General features: G+C 35.3%; 1 protein-coding gene across 2 annotated transcripts in view; it reads left to right on the top strand.

Moving 5' to 3' along the window:
* The window catches only part of PPARG (peroxisome proliferator activated receptor gamma), a 60,973-nt gene extending 44,459 nt beyond the window's left edge, over positions 1 to 16,514 (top strand). For both annotated transcript variants that reach the window (XM_083796295.1, XM_083796294.1), the window contains exons 5-7: positions 1,204 to 1,403; positions 5,523 to 5,973; positions 13,215 to 16,514. In XM_083796295.1, the coding sequence (XP_083652421.1) occupies positions 1,204 to 1,403; positions 5,523 to 5,973; positions 13,215 to 13,462 (899 nt within the window). In that variant the 3' untranslated portion in view covers positions 13,463 to 16,514. The remainder of the gene's footprint in view (positions 1 to 1,203; positions 1,404 to 5,522; positions 5,974 to 13,214) is intronic.
* The last annotated feature ends 1,547 nt before the right edge of the window (positions 16,515 to 18,061 follow it).

Raw genomic sequence — 18,061 nt, 5'->3', positions numbered from 1 at the left:
AAAAAAAAAAAAAAAAAAAAAAAGGCATACAAACAAATAAAGAATACTATGAAATAGGAGAAACGATCAATAAATATACTAAATGCTATATGTTGCATTTTTTTTTAACGCAATTATTTATTCTTGCAAAAAAGTGTCATTTTTGTTTATCAGCACACTGCCAGCATCCTCAAAACAGGAAAGTGGCTGATGATTTCCAAAATAAACATCCCAAGTATAACAATTCATATGTATGTTCTTAAGAGCAATTTTTCTTCATCCAGGAAAGACACTAACCTCTGAAAAAATATTTATAATATTTCTCTTTCCTCCAAAGGCTAAAATGCAAACCTTTATTTTTTCCTTCTGTTTTTTGTTTTGATGCTCTGTTGCTCTGCTTTGTTTTCTTACTATAAAATAAATCCTGTTTACTGAAATACGATAAGTCAGTTTTGATCTGGATGGCTCATTTGAAATATTTTCCAAGTCAGTCTCCATAAGTATAAGCAGTGCCTTGACTATTAAGTATGTAGGTGTAAAACAGAGCAATTGTGAAATCATATGACTAGGCAGAACCATTTCCTGTTCTGTCAATACAGCATGTATGTAGGGTTACCATGAAGAACTCAGCCTTTTCATATTTTTTATTCCCTGCACAACCTTCTTTCTCATTCCTTAATTATTTTGATAACATTTTATATCACTTGCTATCTTAAGGTCTGTTGTACTATTTAGGAATTTATTCCTGCAAGGTATGTGGGTGTTTTGTTTCTAAACAAATGAAGAAGCTGAGATCCATATGGTGGTTTGCCCAAAACCATGCAAGGCTGAACACTGTTTCCTACCTTAGGCCAACTGAATTTTAATACCTTAAAGATTATTTACATTTTATTTAGATTGGAGGTAGAATCAGTGGTTTTCACCAGTTCTGTCTGTCAGGTGAGCTGACAATAGTTTTGCATTTCTGAGCAAGTTACTGTAATCTTACTGCTTGGACACAGATTATTTCCTCTTTGAGATTGGTTTGTTTACATATATTTGAAGCACTTCAGTAGTTTGCCTATAATACTGGATAGGATCATCTTAGTCTTACTTGCCTGCCTACTGTTTTAATAAAAAATTGAAGAAATTATAATAAAAGGTGGCAGGAAAAAAAAAAAGCTAGTAAAATATGCATATGTAGGTTCAACTATAACTATGAAAATTACTTGTCATCTTTTTCAGCCATCAGGTTTGGGCGAATGCCACAAGCGGAGAAGGAGAAGCTCCTGGCAGAGATTTCCAGCGACATCGACCAGCTAAACCCTGAATCTGCTGATCTGCGAGCACTTGCCAAGCACTTGTATGACTCATACATAAAGTCCTTCCCTCTGACCAAAGCCAAGGCGAGGGCGATCTTGACAGGAAAAACGACAGACAAATCAGTTAGTTCCCTCTGTTTTGTTTTGTGTTTTTTTTTCTTTTGAGTAAATGATTTACCACATTGACAACACATCTTTAAAAAAAAAAAAAAAACTTTGCTGTTGGCAGTTGCATGTTTCAAGCTGTGTCTGAAACACAGGAAATGTTTTTAGATAGGATAAGTAAACATTATTTGAAAAAACTCCAAGTTCACCTAATAAAATACTTGAAACCAGTACAAGAATTTGAAGGTCATCTTAACCTTTTTGTATTCTCTGATCCATTCTTCCCGTTTTCCTTCTCCTTTATCAGAGGTTATCTTCCACACTATCTGTTTAAGGTGGCTATCTAGCTGTCAGCAGTTGGTTGCTATATTCTTCAAGCATCCGTATCATAGCATATCATCATAAAATATTATCAGTACTGGCTCTATTCAAAGGAATATCCTTTTCGTAAGTGTCAAATGATTCACAGTACCATCAGCATCAGTAACCTTAACTATGATACTTACGGTGCTCTGATGACTTCCTGCTTTTAACTGGATTATCGTGGATCAGATCAGTATTCTATGCTGGTACAAACTGAATTTTGAAAAGTAAGGAATAGAGATACATGTATTTGTGGGTTCCTTTGGAAACTTCACTGGCAGTACCTAACTTTTGGTATCAGTGGAAAGAAGGATGAATAAGATCTGATAATTATGGTAGTTTTTAAAAAAATGTTATCACTATTTTAGAAACTAAAGATAAAAATAGCTTTTCCAAAACTAACTATTTGACATATTTTCTGAAATGATTGGCAGAAATTTTATTGCCAGGATTACAACAAAGACTGTGTTTAATTTTCTTTGTAAATTTCAAAGGTAGGAAAGGATTTGTTTTTTGTTGGGCTGTCTTTCTAAGGGCAGTTAAAATCCTAATTTTAACATTGTCTCTAATTTGGTTGCAGAATTTAAAAAAAAAAAAAACCTTTAGATATGGTGATACAAATTTAGATATTTGCAATTTAAATAACTAATCATTATGGAGTATATAAAGTTTGAACTACCATAGTTTATTTATCGTGCAGTAAGCTGATACACTAAATCCACTTGAGGATCATTGCTTTTTCAGAGTCCTTCCACAGTCCTTTTCCTCTCCATATTAGAAACAGTTTTCTGGGAAAGAATTAATACAGCAGTTCAGTTTTCTGTAATTGTGGTCTATGTAACTAGGTATCTGCATTGGGAAACATAATAGAAGTGGAGTGTGTAATCATATGTCTTGTTTATTGCCCTTCATCATAAAAATGTCACCAGGAGGCCTGCTTATTCTTTCTGCAGCTGCCCACTGTACACCTGTACTACTACAAGTTAATCATAAGCTTCATACTGTGCTGTAGTGATTATAGATGTGATTGGCAGAGCGAAAAGGAGGGGAGACAAGATCAATCACAGATGAGCATTCATCAGGCACAAGAAATCCCTCTGCTAAGTGAATATCACAGCCAAAAGAAAAGCCAAATTTATCATTTGAGCAGGAAGCACAGAGATATCCCCCAAAAGATTCTCTCCATCTATTTTATACATAATAGGAGAATTCATATGGGAAGGAAGTTGCAAGCAAATTTCTTTATTCAGAAGCCGAGTGACTGTGCTAGGAGATTCTATTGCTTCTTGTACTGGATTCTTTAAATTTACGTACAGAGAAGATAACCTGATTGCCTGCTTCTTTATCACACAACCACCACATATTTTAACAGTGAATAGGAATATTTTGCAAGTTTTAAGGGTAAGGTAGCCAGTAAAAATCAGTTCATCACGTTGTCATTCAAATTAATAGGTTTAAGAATTAATGCCACCTATTAAGTGGTGTGTCTTAAATCTATCTTGACCTTAGACTGTTAGACTGCGTCAATTGAAAAATGATCAGGTATGTTAAGTCAGTAAGTCAAAATTAAAATTACTGGGTAAGTAATTCATCCTCTTTTGGGATATAAAGTGCTCATTTGACATAAGATTTTAGTCACAATGTTCATCTGAACTTTTTTTAGTGACTTTGAACTCTTGATTTTTGTCTCCTAATGTCAATAGAATGATGGTATAATATAGTCATTCTAAAGCCATATGTACATGCTTAGAATAGACAAGTTTTTCTTGTACTGATGCTGCCACAGGATTTTCTAGAAACAATAGAAAGGAATGACCTACCACTACTAAAATATACATTTTTAAAAGCCTCCCCTCAATCTTTTTATAGCAGTGTTTTACATATGCATATGCATGCATATACATATGTACAGTTGTATAGAGAATATTTTTTCTGCTGCCAAAACACCATCCCAACTTGAAAAATACCTTATCCTGCTGGCTTTTCTCAGCTCTGTGTGTTTATTTTTTCAGTTTCACACCGAAATCCTAGTGCAAGTGGAAAAAACACTGTATTTGACTGAAACTCATGGTTTAGAGCTATGATTGCCTGTGGTTACTGTGAAAGCACTAATTTCATTGGTCCTGTAAGCAGCAGAATATTGAGTTAACTAAAAGAGTTTGGAAACTGAAATCCTCTTGTGTGGATACTATTATTTCAGTTCACAGATAGACCTTTGTCTTCTAAGCAGCTGTATCAGTTAAAGGCAAAGCTATGACAGCTGTCATCCCTCCCTCTCTTCCTAGCGAAAGCAGGTTGGAGATCTGTGTTCAACTTAGCCTGAAACAAATGGCTGAACATTTTCACAGTCTCCATCTGCAGAACTATGGAAGCAGTAACCTCTAGCTGGTGGGTAGTGATAAGCATCTGTGGGCAATATCCTCTACAGAAAGCACCACCGGACCCAAAAGAAAGTAGCTATTTCCAGTTGTAAAAATTCCTTAAGAATTTGGCACTGAATAGACTGAAAAACTGGTTTAATGAATTTGGAATAGAATATTAGGAGGTTCCACAAGCTGATTCTATGAGAGAGGACTACTGCCTGTGTATAGGATGTCTTAGGTTATTTTTTAATCTCTTCTACAGCTTAAAGTGAATATAAAATCTTAAGAATGAGCACCCACATGAATAAGGCATTAGAATCTGTAATCATAAAGGATTTTAAATTTTAAAATGCATTTCTCTAGTCCAATTGTTGGCGTGTAATTCCTTGTATTTTAATTAATCGGGCATGTTAACAAGCATATTAATATCTGTAGGTATTTGTTCAGTGCAGCATTGAACTATTTAGTTATTTATTGTCTGTGGAAAAGGTTCTTCAGATAAATTAAAGAAATCCTCAATTAACCAGTTCTTTAAAGCCAGAGGATACTTCTGCAAATCCTGAAACAGACTGTTTCCATATCCTAGCAAAAGTTTTGCTGGCATTACTTTTTCTCATCTGTTTTCAAAATTGATTTATTCCCGTTGCATTTATTTCACAGTCAGACTCATTCCTGTGTTCTGAATTGTGCTGCTGCAGTGTATCGTGTTATTTGTGATCTCTTCCTCAGAGACAAGTTCTAAGCATAATACATCCTAACTTTGTTATTTTTAAAGCAATTAGCAGTGAAAGGTTGAATTTATCAGATAATGCCATAAATTTTATAGTACTTACAGTACTTTCTAGAACTTGAACATAACAGCATATGAAGTAATCAAAATATGGACATACTATATCTTTCCACAAAAAAAAAATTGTATCAGCAGAAGCGCAGACATGTCGTTGTATACTTACAAGATTATATTTAATATAAGAAAGTAAAATTCATGTAAAAGCATTAACATTTTCATCTTTTGTTAATAAGCATTCCAAACTTTGAATTCTGTTATTACAGAACTTCTGTAAAATGAACGGGGGGGGGAAAAAGGAAAAAATCATGAATATTGTAATTATTCCTACCTTCTTGCCCCTCCTGTTAAGAAAAGTGTCACCCAAAGTCCTATTTTTAGCATGTGCATTCATAGAACATGAGAAATCCTTAGGAACTACTTGTCTTTTCTGTAAGTCATTTTAACATTATGAGGATATTTACTTTAATAGGTTTATGAAGGTTTAACCCCAAAGCACCTAACCTTGATACACTTCTCAGACATTCCTAAGTGTTTTCTGATGAATTATACTTCAGTTTCTCGTAAGTCAAATGGTCATAGAAAAAAATGTGAAAGTAACTTTTCTTTTCCTTTTATTTTTAGCCATTTGTTATTTATGACATGAACTCTTTAATGATGGGAGAAGATCAGATCAAGTGTAAGCATGTGTCACCGCTGCAGGAGCAGAACAAAGAGGTAGCAATTCGCATTTTCCAGCGATGTCAGTTTCGCTCTGTGGAGGCAGTGCAGGAGATTACAGAATTTGCCAAGAACATTCCAGGTTTTGTGAATCTTGACCTGAATGATCAAGTAACTCTCCTGAAATACGGTGTCCATGAGATCATATATACTCTCCTGGCTTCTCTGATGAATAAAGATGGAGTTCTTATATCTGATGGACAAGGTTTCATGACACGGGAGTTTCTGAAGAGCCTGAGAAAACCTTTTTGTGACTTTATGGAGCCCAAGTTTGAGTTTGCTGTGAAGTTCAATGCACTGGAATTAGATGACAGCGACCTGGCAATATTTATAGCTGTCATTATACTAAGTGGAGGTAAGTGCTGTCTTATTTAATGATATTTTATATAATAGAGTTGATGCTTTAAATTCCTGTCCAAACAGGAAAGTGCTCAGCAGTAAAGGATGGGAGTGAGTTTATTTACAGGTAGTTTTTGGTTGGCTTTCAGCTTTCTTGATGTTGTTTGCCATTTCTTCAGTTTCGGGCAGAAACTGAAAATGTAAATGACCTGATATTAGTGTTGGAGCTGGAAATGTCTGCTGAATCAGCAAGTCATTTAGTTAAAAGACAAAAACAAAATCAGGACTATATTTCTGAAAAAAGAGGGAGGGAGGGGGTGGAATTTCATTGGCAAGACCTTCTGAAAGTTTAACTTCTGCATGAGGATTTTTTAAACCTGCAATTAGATTGTGTGGCTTGCTAATTGTACACAAATAACTTTGACTCCATAAAAATTTCAAAATAGATGTGGCATTTGGCTTGCAGGATTGCGATGGGTTTTTTATTGGTTTGGGTTTTTTCATTCACACAAGGTTTTGTTTGCCTTGAAGAGAGAAAAAAAAAAAAAAAAAAGGCTTTTCTCAGGAAAATGATGATCTGCAAATGCCTCAGAAAAACAGGCATTGTGTGTCTGCTCTGTTCACATTTCCTAAGCTGCTCTGTTTATATTAATGTTTATGGTTTGAGTGAAACATGAATCTGAAAGTCCAGGTATCAGACTACAGTAATTCTAACACTTCTTTAAAAGGCAGTGAATTTTCAGCTTATGTTGGAGAAAGTTAATATGTTTTATCTGATTCTGAGGTTATACAGCTATTTTGGGATTTAGCTACCCAGATTTCATTCACTTAGAATCCTTCCCACCAAGAATATGTGATATCAGATATACATTTCAGGTCAGATTGAGGTTCTTTTACTTTGGTCAATCGTATCAACTTAGTGATATCGCACAAAGAAAATTATACCCAACTGATCTGTGTGTATCTTGGCTTAGACCGGTGGTGCAGATATCAATGAGAGGAATGTGCTGAATGTTCTGAATTCAGATCCTCCACAGAGCAATGCAGAGTATTTTATTATTAAATTATGTTTAAGCAATCAAACACAACAACCACATGCTATTGTTCTAAAATGAAACATCCTGTTGAGAGTGCATTGCTTGCTATGCATAGCTTCCTATACATTTAAATTCACAGAAAATTACTTCTGGCACTGTGTTTCATTCAGTAAAAATGTAGTATCACAGTATGGGTTATTAGACCAACTAAATCCACTTCAAACAAGTACCGCTCCCAGAAGACATTTTCTCGTGCAAAGCTTTGAACACGATGATCCCCGAAGACTCTGAATTAATTCAGTAAGGGAAAATATGTTACTGGTGTATTTTTGGTTGACTTTGATGGGGGAGGAGAAATTATACAAGCCTATTAGGGCACTACACAAAACATGCCAGTATTTTGCATTTTCTAATATAATGAAATTTAACAGATGAGAAACAGGCCTCTTAAAATGCAATCCTAATTGAAAAAAGGGAACTTGCAATCTGCAAAACTAGATCTGCTATACTTCAGTGATGTTTGGTTTACATTAGAGGAAATAGGTATGATGTAACTAATCATACATTTTAGATCTCTGGAGGACAATGATCAGGAGAAAAAAAAAGACTAAACCACTTTTATCAAGAATTTTTTTTTAAGAATAATTTTTGAGTTTTACCAATTAGTTCTTAAATAACTCTGAAGTAAATACATTCCATAAATATAAATGAGTCTTATCTAGAAAAATTCTTCAATTTTGTGATACCAAAAATCTCTCACTATCTTTATTCAGAACTTTTTTTTTTTCAAAAAAAGGATTATAGTTATTTGTACAAACTGAGATTATATTTTGAAAGCAATTAAGCTTTGCTGACAATTAGAGAACAGGTTTTATCATTTAATTTAGAGCCAGATGCTACATGTATTGAACTGTATACATTCCATGGTCTGGAACAGAAAGCCTATTTCTCAGATGTCTTAGATACTCTTTTTTTTTTCCTGTAATAACTTCACTTCTGTAAGAATTTTGTGAATATCAAAATAGGACAATATCACTGAAAATAGGATTTTAAAGCCAGTACGTATTACCTCAAAGACTTTAGTAGCTCCAGTAATACCGTTATGTTTAAGTCACTTCAAGAAATCCTGTGTACTGATATCCTAAAAAGAAAACCAGTTAGTGAAACAAAAAATAATCCTAGCTGGAAGTGAATTTGTCATTGCTCATCAAATTGATGCTGGTGCTGCCGTCTCCATGAGTGCTATCTCCTGTGCAGCTCTAAAGAAAAGAGGGAAGGGAAAGAGAGAGAATTCCAGCTGGAATATTACATGTAGAAAGCTTTTCATTATGAAGTGAAATTTGTCACACATCCTATAAAACAGTTCAACCTTTTGATATCAAAATAGTTGCTTTTGTAGTACACGTAGCAGTAACAAGAAACTGACAAATTAGCTGTAACAGCAACAAACTGAAAGCACTCCCACAACCATTTTATTGTTTCTGAGGTGCTCGGTGCAGCCACGCTGTCTCAGTGATTCCAAATGTTACTGTGAGCTCGTTATTGCAAAGCTGAAGGTTGTTCTTAATGTCTGTATATTTTACTTTAAAATATTTCTGTAAATACAAACAAATCCTAATATTCTTAATTTAATACTGATGAGACAGAGATACTGTGTGTGAGCAGTAAGACATTACCTTGTTCTTATGAAAGAAATACTTTATGCCATTAACAGCAATGCCAAACTTTCATTACAGCGTTCTTTTAGTTATAGTAGCTTTGAAAAATACACTTTGGTAAAATGGGATAAGGAAAACATTTTTCAAGGAGATATTTTTCCTCCCTCTCGTATACCTCTGTGCCACTGAGGTATTTCCTCAGCCAGTAGCGACTGTCGTGGTAAAAATGTTAAAGAACTTGGAGCATCTTAAAAAATACTATGTACCGCTGAGGGGAAAATAAAATCTGTCACAAGAAGAAGATTTAAGGAGAATGAGGTGAATGTTTGGGTTTGTCCAAGACTTACTGGGCTTGATCCACATTTATAAGTAGAACAAACTCACTCAAAAAAAAAGTAAGAAAAAGCTTAAAAGGTAATTCTATAGCATGTTTACATACTATGGGTGGACCTGAACTCCTGTACATTATCTTATACAGTGTTCAGCATGTAGTGGTGCTGGGGAATTGTGATAGGGTATGCCTGTGAGGACCCAGGCTCTGTTAGTCAACACAAAAACTAGTATTGCAATTCAGAAATGCTGCTATATTCACTTTTTCTGGTCTCTGAGTGAGTGTGTTCTTTACAGTGAACCTTGAGCTGTGAATAACTGAGGCTTGTTTAAATATTACATTCAATAATTTTGCTACAATCTGAGGTCAAAAAAAGGTGAAGTTTTATCACTGAATAGTACCTAGAAGTGGTCCATCTTTGACTCTTACACAAATCCTGCTCTAGCAAACCTGTTAGAACAACAACAACAAAATGCTTCCTAATCAGAGCAAGACGTGCAGATAACCACTGTGGGCTTTGAACCACAATTCTGGTGACTACAGTACATGTGACTGTCTCGGAAGAAAAACTCAAACTGCCAAGTCATATCTGCCTCAGCAAAAAAGTAGTGCAGTTGTTCGGTTCAGACATATCTTTGCCTGTTTTATCATACTAAGATATTAGAATGTATATTTAAATGCAAAATTATCTTCGTTGAAGATAATAAAAATATAAAGGCATGGATAAAAGCATGCAGATGGCAATTTCATGTGTGAGGAACAGGAAAAGTTACAGTTACTGTTAGGAAAATGAAAGAAGCATCCAAATCTGTAAGTAAATATCAAACAAAATATTTTTCCCTGAGGTAATATAGGACATAAATTTACACAAAGTCATACTGTTGACACCCAAAACTAAAGGGTTACTAGTCTTTCCCAGTCACTGTGAACATTTTTCTTTTTTAGTTTTAAACAGCTTCCTGCAGAATGTTCAAATGAAACAGCAAATATGACAATGAATGAAAACCTAACAAAAACTGAATAAAAAAGTAATAATAAAAAGGGAAACATGGTACTCTCTTAGTCTGAAAGGATTAAAGGCAGGTAGCAAAAAGCACACAGGAAAAAAAAGAAAACTTCAATAAATGATCTTGTTTATCAGAGAGGCATAAAAATGGTTTCCAATTCACTGTCATCTCTGACCTTAATCACATCAATTACCTGTCCTTTGGCCTTCTGTAACCTAATTTCATTTTATCATAAGAATGTCCTTCTACAACTCATTTGTTGCTCTTTCACATCCCTCCTAAGTTCACATTGCCCTTTTCTCCAAGAGCTTTCAAACAGCCTATTAGGTTCTGTCCTCTTCAGAGGCCTCCACCACAGTGTCTCATCTAGTTTCCTCCCATTTCTCTTTCTCCCTGTTCCCAACCTGAGTTTTTCTCAAGGCTTACTGCTAATCATTTCCTTTGTATTTTTTTCCACATGCCTCGTCTACCTGGAGCTTCATACATTTGCATTCTCCCTACTGCACAAAATACATCTTTTCCTATTGTAACCCAATGAATCTGAATCATATACATTTAAAAGCATCTGAACAACTTGAAGTATTTGCCAACAACTTGAAATAAAGCTTTTGCCTCTTATTTCCTTTTTTGCTCATTTAGATATGTTTCTTGGAACAGAAACAGCATTTTCCTCTGTAAGAAATTTTTACTGAGAAAGTATAGCAAACTGTCAACACCCAAAAAATAATGTCCATATCCTGAAGTTCTCATTCATGAAAAATCTCACTTGCCTTCAATGGGAATTTTCCTTCCTCCTGATTTGGCCTATTTAAAAATAACATCTTATGATCTCCTAGGCTTTTGTCATAGTCATCTTTTCTGACTGTAGTTCCACTGGGTCATTATAAAACCATTAGACTGGGTTTTTCAAAGGAGCTTAAGGATGTTAGGCACTTAAGTCTCACTGAACTTCAGCTGACCTAGGGCACCCGAATTCGAGGGGCTCCTTGAAAAGTTCCAGTCTCGATACTGATCTCCTGGGTTTGCTCCCTGCACTCTAAAAGTTGCACTGGGGAGCGCAGTGTTTGAATTGGGTTTCACTTCTGAAAAACTCACACCCTAAAAATTCCCACCGCAAAAGAAGCAGGGGGCAAATGGAGATTAATCTCAGAGGAAATCAAGGCCACAGTCTTTGTGCTTCTTGATTTTTATATCGCTGTACACTGAGTCATACCCAGCTAGTTCAGAGTTCATCTGCAACACAGAAGTAAAATTTAAAGCTATCGCAACCCAAAGCCAAAATTGTCAGTTTTTAAGTACTTCAGGTTGGGAAGTTTCTGAAAGATATAAAGAAAGCAACTAGATTTTGCAGCATGTAATCTAAAAATAAATAACTACAATTTATTAAAAATGCTCTAAGTATTTTTTAAAATGCCTTAGTTATATTGCCAAAGTAAATTAATAAAAAGGAGCTTTGGAAACAGTTTGTTTGGAAACAGTTTCCTGCTTGCTGATATTTACTTGCGGACTTTCTGAACCATATTTTATGGTGTTATCAGTTGAATGGTGTAAATAAGTGACCTCTGGAAGACAAGAATGGCTTATTAGCATGAAATACCAGAGGGAAAGAAGTATCTTGTTTCACAGAGTCACTTGGGTCACTTAACAGCAGAAGGCAGTCACATCATTAAACCACAGTCAAAGAAATACCAAGCTCCATGTTCAAACTTGCCATTATTCCATCTTCTTAAAGCTCTAAAACCTTGCTTCTTTGAGTTAGCTGCCCTTTCCTAATTAGTGACTTAAATATATTCATGGCTTGTCTACTTGTTTGTTTCCATGCCAGCTTTGCCTTTTAGTTTACACTGCAATTTTTTCTTCTTTAGGTAAAACCCCAAAGTATTTATAAAGAATTTTGGTTTTCTCCCAGCCTTTTTTCTAGTATACAACACAAGCCAAGGTTATATAGTAGAACTGGATGCACAGAAAGGTTACTAAGATCATAGGAAATAGCAGCCTATTTTTAAAATTTTGAATGTAGATCAACCTCCTGACCTTTCTGAAAGGGAAGTATTTCCTTAGGAAAGTAACTTAAGGCTAGCTATAGGCATTACGTTTTATTGATCAACCTATGAAATGGATTTCATGGCTACACAGAAAATGTTATTTAAATTATTGACTTTTTCTCTTGGAATACTCTTGATAATCAGGATGCCTTACCCAGTAGATGTGAGGATTACCATATGTGAGGATTTCATAATGTTAAGCAACCTTTGCTTTCATGGCTGTAGAATTAAATAACTTACTTCAAGTTAGAAAAAAAATAGAGAATTATGTTAAAGAATAATGACAACCACTTAAGAAGATACTCGGGGGCAGACAGAAATAACAGAACAGCTATTACTCTGAAAGATGATAATGGTTGATGAGGAAAGATTTGCTTCTTTTCAAATAATAAGATATGCCAAAGAAAATCCTGGACTCACAGCTGTGGCGGTGCAAGTAGCTGATTTTGGTTGTAAACATCCATCCTAGATTCCTCCTTATGGAGGGGAAGGCTCAGCTGGCATGAGCCCTGAAAAGTCATCTTCTGCATAAGCCACATCTCTCAGTTTTCCACTGCCATAAGCATATGTGGCTAAACTGATGCTAAAAGCTATGATGAGATTTCTTAATAGCAACTGGAACTTGGGTGCGGAGAAGACCTGAACCTGTGATTTTTAGATTTTTTCTGGTTAGTATGACTGCATCTGTCCAGAACTGAACTCAGTCATGGAATATGTCTCTCACGGAAGTTGAATTTATGCTTTTTTTTCTTTTAATAAGTTAGCATGCACATTAAAAGGAAATATTCTTAATGGTAGCAACTACATGCAAATCTGCTTGAGTATATGTTGATTTTCATAAATTGAATTACCTGGTACAGATGATTTATCTTCCAAGTATATCTCACTGTTCTTTTCCACAGACATTCCAAGTTTACCGGGAAAAATGCATTTCAGTATTGTATAAACCTATCTCTGAATGCACCACAGAAATACTTGAACAGTTTCTAAGACTAGTTTTAATACTTTTACCAAATTCTAGCAAAATCTTACAAATAATTACATTAAGCTGTCAAACAGTTGTCAGTAAGTGTTATCTGTAAATGTTTAATATACTAAGAAATCTTTAAGAAATTAATAAATGAGATTGGTGTTTCCATATTATTCATAAATGTAAAGCTCTTTTTTTTTTTTTTCTAGACCGCCCAGGTTTGTTAAATGTGAAGCCTATTGAAGATATACAAGACAATCTGCTGCAAGCTTTGGAGCTCCAGCTAAAACTGAATCATCCGGAGTCATCACAGCTGTTTGCCAAATTGCTTCAGAAAATGACGGACCTCAGACAGATTGTAACGGAACACGTGCAGCTGTTGCAAATAATAAAGAAAACGGAGACAGATATGAGTCTTCATCCACTCCTACAAGAAATCTATAAAGACTTGTATTAATGATGATAGTAGTTCTAATCCGCTGACATAATGTATGTTCTTCAGATTGCACTATTTCTTTGAGGGAAAACTTTGCATACCTAAGAAATTACTGTGAAACAGCATTTAAAAAAGAGAGAGCTTAGTATAGTAGATCTATTTTATGCATATTGTTTATAAAGACACATTTACAATTTACTTTTAATATTAAAAATATCTATATCATGAAATTGTTGGCAGTATTTTCAAAATTAATTTTTTTTAACTATCTTATTTCTTAAAATTGCTTGTCCAGTATGATTGCTTCACTGCTTCACTGAAGTTGGTTAAGCACGCAGTTAAATTTTCAACTTAAAAATAAAAATCTTTCTCCTTAAACATTTCTAGGGAAATATTTTAAGTATTATGTTTGATTCTGTGCTCCCACGGCAGCAGCAAAATAACAGTAAAATTGAATCACACATTAGTGAAACTTCCTGTGAGACCTTAAAAGTTAGACAAGTCAGGTCTGATAATATTTGTGCCTACCATAATATAATTTTACACTGATACAGCTCTTTAGAAAGGTCTTTGTGTAAGCAAGAATTAGGCCCATCATTTGTGGGCAAACCCAAAAACCAAAAACTTGACCCTGTTTCAAAAATCGAGTAAGGAAAGAATATGCACTGCTCATTACTCTTAGGAAGCAGTCTTGTTGATAACTCTGCTCATGCAGTTCCGAGGCAGGTGAGCAGCAGCCTGTGTGGAGGCACTGTGCAGCTGCCTCCCCATGGCCTGCAGTGCACATGCCACAGCAGCTAGTGCTAATGCAGCCTTCAGCCACTGTCTGTAGTTGGAATGGGTTAATACCACTTGGCCTGAGACCTTCCCAAATTATTTGATGAACTAGCACTGAAAAACATCTTCAGCCAAAATGTCACGTAAAATTGGAATAGAGTGACTCCTCTTAAACAAAAGCAAGGTTTGAATTCATTCTTGAAAACATTAACCTGTAATGGAAACCCTACTATGTTAGTTTGACTTGAACTATCATTATTTATCACCGGGAACAAGAATGCTTTGAGATATTCACTGCTGTTAAGATTGTTAATTTTTTTATATATATTGCCCTATAATGTCATCTAAGATTTCCACTGGGAGCAAAGCACAGGAGAGTGAGTAAATCAATCTTCTTTTGGTATTCTCAGTGCAGTTGAGAGATTCCCTTAGATTCACATGGACTGTGGCCACATTTACTGTTTGTGAATGTGACCGTTGAGAAAGTCAAGCAGGTGTGGTCCACACTGGGGGACCTGGAGAGGGAATTTTGCAAAAAAATGCCTCTGATTGTAACATACATTATTGAAACAAGGTGCGGTCCTCAACTGAATACAGTTAGTTTCCCCGCAAGGTCCAGATTTTATTTATGTAGCAAAAAGCGTGCCTTCAACTTAGTTAGACAAGTTCAGTGGTGATATATAAGTAGCCCAAAAGGAAATGTAAGTGGGAATATGTGAGTAGACTTGATGTTCAGTGAGTCTAAATTGGCCTTACTCCCAGTGTGGACCTTAGAAATCTAAGTTGGTGCAAATTATGCAATATAGAGGCTGGCAGAGTTAAATATTAAAATAAATCCTTATGCTCATGCCTTATGTACCTGAAAATATTTCCTACTACTTGTTTCAGATAACCCCTGGGCCTATGGTCAGTAGTAAGCATTATGCCCACCAGGAAGTGTTTGGAGAATTGGATCATTCAGCCTCAAGGTTTAAAACCCACAGATGAAATTGCAGAGAGATGAAGTCAGTGTGAGGCTAAAGTGAGCAGCTTTGATCTTCACTAAGCTCACAATGAGATCATTTCAGGTAACTTAGAAAAGATTGCCCTAAAGCAAATGGAATGTTGCATGTTAATGATGCTCAGGATTGCATGTTTCCTGCACATTTCAAGATAGGCACATTGTGCTAGCTGAGCATCAGATTCTGACAGGAATTACATGCACACTAATTTATGATTGTTACAATTCTAAAGAAAGTATTCTCTCTCTTATAAATCTGTTTTCCACTGGACACTGGACATTTGAAGTTTTGCCATCTACCACTCAGTGGGAGAACCTCTATTTAATTACAGAGTTCACCCCCTGGATAGGAGAATGTGTCAGAGACTGACTGGTACTGAGATGGACTACAGCTCCAATACTGCATTCCTACAATAGTCCTAATAATAATTCCTAATAATATACACTGCAAAATTTATTAACCCGAGACTGCATTTCTTACACAATCCAATTTCACATCAGCATCACTAGAAATGAGATATCAGAATTAGATTTAAATAAAGAGGAATTCTAGGGCATGTTCTTACGTAAGTAATATGAAATATTATTTCAAAAGGACAGTGGAAGAGATGCATTGACAATAAAATTTACTTCATGACTGTTACAGGAAGAACTTCTGTGTATCTTAATTCTATTTTATTGCAAGTGGTAATATTTTTGAAAGTAGCAGTTTAGCAGTGGCACTGCTTAAGGATTTCAGTCCAATATGGACGTATACAATGCATATATTTTGAGAGTGGTAGGGTAATGGTCTAAAGAAAAAAAGAGGAGGCAGATTTGCAGGAACAGGTGTTATCCTTTATTATTTTGAAGGCACTGAATGCCCAAAAGTCTATACTTTTCATTCAACTGTATAAGCTGCTTTAATAAAATATATTGTTCTCCCTACATCCTGGCTTCTCTTACATTTTGATAGTTATTCATCACGTTTTCCTCAAGCCAAGGAAAATGTTAATTTTTATGTGAATTACTAATCACAGAAGTGTTCTGATTCTAAGCAGTTACATCATGGTTAGGAAGTTTTGCCTAAAATACTTTTCTACAAGAATAGGTCTTAAGGGAAAAATGTTCATTTAATGGACAATTGCTATGTACTAATTTAGAACAAATGACTGTTATGAGGATATGAAAACATTTTCTCAAAAAATAGTGTTTTCTCTTGTGAATTATATTCAGAATTTTGATCTAATTGTAAATACTTTTTGTTTCTATGGGATTTTATTTATTAAAAACAAAAAACTTGCTAATGGAAGTTTATAAGTAGGTTGTAATATTTTCAGACTCTCTGGAGTTTTGGTTAGAGTGGGCCATGCCATGAATGAACAATTTGTTTTTTTTGATCTTCAGTGCTACTAAAAACATTTAGCAACTCAAAAATAGAAACAGCTGGTATATGCCTTTCTTTGAAGAACTTCATTTTCCTTGTGTTTTACTGTCCTTCCTTAGTCATCTGCTCACAACATTGTAACATCTTAGAGATGATGGGCTGAGTGGGATACTGGTACCTTTCCAGAGGTTTTACAACTTCTGAGCTTTCAGTCTTATATTTTACTGATAGGCTTTTTCGGTAGAAAAAAGCTGGAGGCAAATCGTGTCTAGAGAAAGTCATTGGGTATACCTGCACATATCCAGCAACTATCTGCCTGTTTCCATCACTATGTCAAGCATCAGCTAGTCAACAAAATGTTTCTTGCAGAAGCATGAAGTTCGCCATCTAACAGGAAACATGAGAGCTTCTTCAGACAACGCACATTGGTCACCATTACTCTAGAATATATTGCTGTGAATTTCAGAAAATGAAAATTCAGATGAGACAAAAACATGCCCAGCGAGACCATTATTATCGCAAGGCAGTTTATCGCAAAGGTCCATTAAGACCATTTTAATCACTGCTTCTATAACAGCAATGAAAAACTACTTACCCTACTAATGCAGGTAGCTAACTGTCTTTCAGCACTGCATGAAAGGAAGCAGTGAGTTGTGTGATATTAACATAATCTTTTCCTAACATAGGCAGCCCTTCAGTAGTCTAAAATACTGAAGCCTAGAAAATGGACTTCCTGATAAGTGTTGTCATGACTTGCGTTACAGAACTTCAGAATTGCCGCAGGCCTGCCCTGCTCTATCACTTCAGCATACATGCTCTTGGTTTCAATTCACCACTGGTACAGTTAAACCCTAGGGGATCAGGATTCAATATTTGATTTGCAATTGTAAACTCTGTTCTGAAGTTGAGTACATTTTAATAGGATTTTTTTCCCTTTTAAATGTGAGTCAGTATCTCTCACTTAAATGAAGGTAACATCAACTTTGTAAACAAGCAATACAAAACTGCAGCTAGAGATTTATAGAAGGAAGGAAACAAAAACCAAACCAAACCAAAAAGATAGGGGAAAAAAAAAGAAAAAAAAAAAAGCCTCCTGGATCAGCAGCAGCTTAATCATACACCTGTCAAATGCTTCAGCTTTTCATTCAGGCATAGGAAAAATTTATGTGCCTGTTCTTAAATCCCATTCCAACTGCCTTGCCTATGGTGTTTAAAAATCAGTTGCATAGGTGTGTCTCCAACTACATAAATAGAGCAATATCCTTTCACACTCATCAGCACTAACTAGCCCTAAGCAAGTTGGTAATTGTAGCAAAAACAATTTCTGAATTTCTGATTATTCATTTTCATATGCAGGATGTAGATATGAAATTAGTCTATGAAATTAGGCTGGAGAAGCAGCTCATGTTAAATATTGCTCACCAGCTTTAAGAAAACAATCAGTAGCTAATGACTGACTCAACAAGCAAACAAAGTC

This window comes from Anser anser (genome assembly GCF_964211835.1).
Source record: "Anser anser genome assembly, chromosome: 12".
In the NCBI taxonomy this organism is placed as follows: domain Eukaryota; kingdom Metazoa; phylum Chordata; class Aves; order Anseriformes; family Anatidae; genus Anser; species Anser anser.
The sequence above is the reverse complement of the archived record's forward strand: the minus strand, read 5'-3'. Positions and strand labels throughout refer to the sequence as shown.